This window comes from Primulina huaijiensis, chromosome 5 (assembly GCF_012295235.1).
Source record: "Primulina huaijiensis isolate GDHJ02 chromosome 5, ASM1229523v2, whole genome shotgun sequence".
In the NCBI taxonomy this organism is placed as follows: Eukaryota; Viridiplantae; Streptophyta; class Magnoliopsida; order Lamiales; family Gesneriaceae; genus Primulina; species Primulina huaijiensis.
Window position 1 is genome coordinate 19946018 of NC_133310.1, and position 6000 is coordinate 19952017.

Consider the following 6000-nt stretch of genomic DNA (forward strand, 5'->3'; position numbering starts at 1 on the left):
TTGGTGTCATTACAATATATTCGACCCTCCACCATTTTATTTGAATTGAAGGGAGTATGAATTTTTAAATTGAATAAGATGGAGCGAACTTAAGGACATTTTAGCTTTTTCATTCTTATTTTTTTAATAAATAAATAAATAAAATTAACACAACTTATTTGAGATAGTCGGGACTCGAATTCAAGTTTTATTGACCATTATCTCTTGTTATGCATTATGGCAGTTGTAGTTCATGAAAATACAACTGTATGCTTTGATTTGATTGTTTTAATCTTTTTTTAAATTAACGTTCAGGATTGTCAAATTTTTATTTTTTGTTACCATGAGAGCCTGAGAAATATTTTAATTTTCCATCAATTTTTGTATTTATGCCTTTTCGAAAACGATCACATTGAAATAAAATGTTTGGTTTTAAATAGATCATGTCCTAAAGCTCATTTTAGACATCAACCAGCGGGCGCAAACAAGAAAGGAAATTTGACTTCGGGAAAACCATCGGAAATTTGCCATGTTTATTTTTTTTTAAAACAATTTTGATCGTGTATTTTTCAAATTTCAGTCGCACTTTGTTGTCTTAATTATTTTGGTTATTATCATTATCTTAATTATTTTCCCTCTACGTACAGTTAATACGACATCAATACAACACAGATGTAACACTGTCATCCATATAAACAATCATCATTTCAAATGAAAAAAAGAACTATAATAGTCAAAATTTGGAAGATACACTATCTAAACTTTAGATAACATAAATGACTAAAATCACAAAATAACAATTTAATTGAAAAGGAATTGAAATCGTCGAAATTTGAAAGATATAGTAAAAGACAAAAATTTGATAACATAAATATCAAAATTATAATATAAAAAGATAAATATAAATGACAAAAAATATAATTTTCCAATTCATTTCTTTTCTTTTGTTCATTTTTAAATCGTGGAAAATTTCAAAAAAATTCCTACTCACCATTGTCAGCGAATGGAAGTACAACAGAATCGAATTATATATATATGTATGTATATATCAAATTCAAGCCCCAAATGAAGAAAGAAAAAATAACACAATGTCGAACACGATCCACAAATCACACACAACATAAATCTAAATTTTCTTTATATTACATCAACATAAGGCACGCATAGAAAACGCAGTAACAAACTGAGATTTGGGCACACCATGGCAAGTTGAAAGACGCACATTTCAATTTGCAACCTCCTCTTCTTCCTCATCGTCCTCGTATTGTTCATCAGCTGTAGCATCCTGGTACTGCTGATACTCGGCCACAAGATCGTTCATATTACTCTCTGCCTCAGTAAACTCCATTTCATCCATTCCCTCGCCAGTGTACCAATGCAAGAAAGCTTTACGCCTAAACATGGCAGTAAATTGCTCACTAACACGCCTGAACATATCCTGGATTGAAGTAGAGTTTCCAATGAAAGTAGATGCCATTTTCAGGCCCTTAGGAGGGATGTCACAAACACTAGACTTAACATTGTTTGGAATCCATTCGACAAAGTATGATGAATTCTTGTTTTGAACGTTAATCATCTGTTCATCGACCTCTTTGGTGCTCATCTTGCCACGGAACATGGCTGAGGCAGTCAAATAGCGACCATGACGTGGGTCAGCAGCGCACATCATATTCTTGGAATCCCACATTTGTTGAGTCAGTTCGGGGACTGTGAGAGCACGGTACTGTTGGGAGCCTCTGGAGGTTAAAGGTGCAAACCCAACCATGAAGAAATGAAGACGGGGGAATGGAATGAGATTAACAGCAAGTTTCCTTAGGTCGGAGTTCAGCTGCCCTGGGAAGCGGAGACAGCAAGTGACACCACTCATGGTAGCTGATATTAGGTGGTTGAGATCTCCAACTGAAAAATCACAATGTTGATTACATCAGCAACACTATGCTGCCAAATAAAAACATTGTACAATCAATTAGTAATATTTAGGTTGTGTCTATGGGTGGGGAAAGGAAGATGGTGGGGAGATGACCCGGTGTAGCATCCCCCGAAGTCCAGATCCTAACTGATTTTGGCACAAGATATAACAATACAAGCATGTGCTGATGTGCAGACCCAACAAAGAGGGGCGAGGAAAAAGGTCCCCCTCCCAAAACTAAAGTCTTGGGTCAAAGCAGAAGTACATGGATAAATAAATGAATGAATGTGCTCACATGAAGGGGTGGAGAGCTTGAGAGTACGGAAGCAAATATCATAGAGGGCTTCATTATCCAAAACCATGCACTCATCTGCATTCTCCACAAGTTGATGGACAGAAAGGGTGGCATTGTATGGTTCAACAACAGTGTCCGATACCTTTGGCGAAGGAAAGACCGAAAATGTCAACATCATGCGGTCTGGATACTCCTCTCTTATCTTGGAAATCAAAAGAGTGCCCATACCAGATCCAGTGCCTCCCCCCAAAGAATGACAGACCTGAAATCCTGTGAATAAAATACTTTAACGTTACACAATCATGGGCAATCACTTTCACAACCGCCTAAAAAACAGAAAACCGCGAAGACCCGGTAGCAAAAATAAAAGAATAGGATGGCAATCTGTAGAAAAAATGAAGTGTTTATTTGAATTGTAAACCAACATAATAAGCCCGAGAAATGCAAGTAAAATCTACCACAAAACTACAGCAAAAAAAAAACAGTTAGTTAAGAAACGCTTCAATCAAATGAGATTACAGGAATTCTGCAGTCAGGTCAACACAACTACAATTTCAACAAAGAGCCAAATTACATCAGATCAAATGCATAAACAGCGTACCGCAGAATCACATACGCACACAACTTAAAATAACGCTTAAACAACAAACAACCATAACGAAAAAAACACAACCAAAGCAACTTAAACGCATAAAGCACGTTGTCAACAATAGGATTATAAAAAAATCATTAAACCACGGTCATTTATAAGGAGATCTTCAAACAAAAGCGTAGACCTGTCAAAACAAAACCAAAATCAAAATCAAAATCAAACCTTGTAAGCAGTCACAATTCTCGGCCTCTTTGCGAACAACATCCAGGACGGAATCAATCAATTCCGCTCCCTCGGTGTAATGCCCCTTGGCCCAATTGTTCCCGGCACCAGACTGACCAAAAACAAAATTATCAGGCCTGAAGATCTGTCCAAAAGGACCAGATCTGACGGAATCCATAGTACCAGGCTCAAGGTCCATGAGGACAGCACGGGGTACGTATCTTCCGCCGCTGGCCTCATTGTAGTATACATTGAGGCGCTCGAGCTGTATATCGGAATCCCCGCTGTATCTTCCAGCCTGATCGATGCCGTGCTCGTCACAGATCACCTCCCAGAACTTGGCGCCGATCTGGTTGCCGCATTGACCACCTTGGATATGCAAGATTTCTCTCATATTCTCGGATCGGTTGCAGAATATGAAGACGGAGAAATGGAAAATGGCGAGTTTAATCCAGTAGATTGGGAGGAGCGGATGAGAGAAAATGGAGAGAGAGACCTGCACAGATCAACTTTAGCTAGGGTGGGATTTACGAATTAATTATTTATTTTAAAATAATTATTATTGTAAATACTAAATAGCCCTTTCTCTTTTTGTTGATAATATAATAATAATAATAATAATACATGAAGATGGTGAGACCACAGATCTAACTGTCGCTGGCATAAAGATAGAACCTAATTTTTAATATATATTAGTTACTATGCACACGCGATGCGTGTGTGTACAATCTTTTTTATTATTATCGATGGACTAAAGTGAAATTTGACAAATTATGAAAGGACTAAATTGATATTTAAATTGTTGAAATAAAAATAAATAAAAATAAAAGTGTGTGTTGAAATTAAAACAAAAACAAAAAACAAAAAACAAAAGTGTAATATTAATATCGTATAAGGGTAAAATTGGAAAAAAATTTGGTGTCTCTCTAGGTAGTTATTATCATGTTCTCACACTTAATATAATAGTATAGATACACAACGAAAATGATCTTCCGACTTAATTTTGTAATATATATATTTTATTTGGATCACTCATAAAAAATATTAATTTTTATTATAATTATAGACAATGTTGATTTATCTCACGAATAACGATATGTGATACTATCACAAATGACTTACTATATATATATATAATTTTTTATTATGCGCATCAACCATTTATTTTTATGTCCACCGATAATGTGATATAACAAAAGTGTATATAAACATGATTAAAATTAAGGATTGATAATACGATTATTAAAAAAACTTGCACTTTACATGACTAAACAAGCCAATGAATTGTTGATAAGATAAAAAAATAAAAACAAAAACATTCAAATTATATGATTAAAAATGTAAATCACGGTTGATAAATATAAAAGTGAAAAAAATACAAATTATAAAAAAATATAATCATTCCCTTAAAAATACAATAACAGTCAAGTTCTTATAGTAATATCCAAAATCCAATTCATACCAACTTTATATGGTGTATTTTTGTTATTTCCAGTGTTTAATTTAATTTATTATCTAATAATCTGAATAAGTTATATTTTATTTAGTTTCAAGATCGCCTTTTTGTTGTTTCATGACACTTTCAAGAATTTGATTTTTTAAAAAAATTTAAGATTTTGTGAGAACCAAAGATTATATAGTCTTTATGAAAATTTTATAAATTTATTGATTAATGCTAATGAGCAATTACGATAACTAATAGTCAAACGCACGCGTTACATGCTTCTACTATTTGATTTCTGTAACAAAAAAATGATAAAATAAAAAGTGGGTTTTTTGCAAATAAATATTCACTAAAGAAAAAAAAAGAAAATGTGATATTTTCGTAATTAAACGGTGTCATCAAATGATACATAAAAAGTAAGAGTCGTGATATTTTCATAATTTAATATGACGAACAAAAAAACGAGTGTTTGAAATTATCAATTTGTTTAACCTTTTTTTTATCGTGATTAAGATTAGAGTAAGAAAAAAATCATAAATTTCTTTAAACTTCGTCAAATCAATTAAGAGCAGATTTTTTGTGAGACGGGTCAACTCTAACGATATTCACAATAAAAAATAATACTCTTAGCATAAAAAGTAATATTTTTTTTATGGATGACCCAAATAAAAGATCCGTCTCACAAAATACGACCCGTGAGACCGTCTCATATAAATTTTTGTCATTAATTAACAGTAAGTTGGAGAAACATTGATTTATTTACAAAATAATTATTCTTCAAAATTAAAAAAATCACTAATAAATTATTTCTCTTTGATGTGGGGGTGTAACGGTCCCCCGACGATTTTGCGGGGATTGGCTGTGAGAAATGCTTTGACTCCACAACTTCTGTCCTTCCTTTTTCCGCCCAANGGTGGAAGTCACAGCTTTCCGGCGTCCAGGCCTCCCCAATAATATGAGCCAGACACTGTCCGCGGGTAGCGATCAACATGCAACCACGGTTGATGGAAGGCAAGAAAAAATTAAACTCTTTTAATTTTTACTTTTTCGGTTTGATATAAATTTTGAATCATATTCAAAATGAGGGATTTTAATTTTAAAAAAAACACGTGCCATGTTTGTATGCTTGCAGGATTCATGCAACTATATTATTTAATAATATACATGCATACTACTATATATCACATATATCATAATATGACATTCAACAATAAATAAATAAGGATGATCGAGAGCCTTGACCAATGTGTTAGGTGTATGTTAGGATATTTTACTGTTTTATTCATTTTGTTAATATTTGATATTATTAAAGTGGGCCTGGTTTATGGCTCGTTCCCACCCCATGAGATGTATCCCTTATGTGCCATGGCTATTTAAATGTGACATAGTCTAGCGTGCCATATTTGTGCGGGTTTTGGATCATCTATCTTTATTTTGTTTGTTGTTGAAATCATGTTTACTTGGACATTCACTTATCATTTCCAGAACATTTCTAGTGCAATTTAGAAGAGGACCAAATATTCCAGTCGTGGACCGGATTAGAAGATTTGAAGAAAATT

At 33.6% G+C, this 6000-nt stretch overlaps 1 protein-coding gene across 1 annotated transcript; it reads right to left on the reverse strand.

The window, feature by feature from the left end:
- Positions 1-989: 989 nt before the first annotated feature.
- Positions 990-3513, reverse strand: LOC140976907 (tubulin beta-7 chain). The gene is made up of 3 exons (XM_073441319.1): positions 2998-3513; positions 2184-2453; positions 990-1878 (listed from the first exon to the last, which is right to left on the reverse strand). Exons 1-3 carry the CDS (start codon positions 3389-3391, stop codon positions 1205-1207), a joined length of 1338 nt encoding a protein of 445 aa, XP_073297420.1. The 5' UTR covers positions 3392-3513; the 3' UTR covers positions 990-1204.
- Between the last annotated feature and the right edge of the window lie 2487 nt (positions 3514-6000).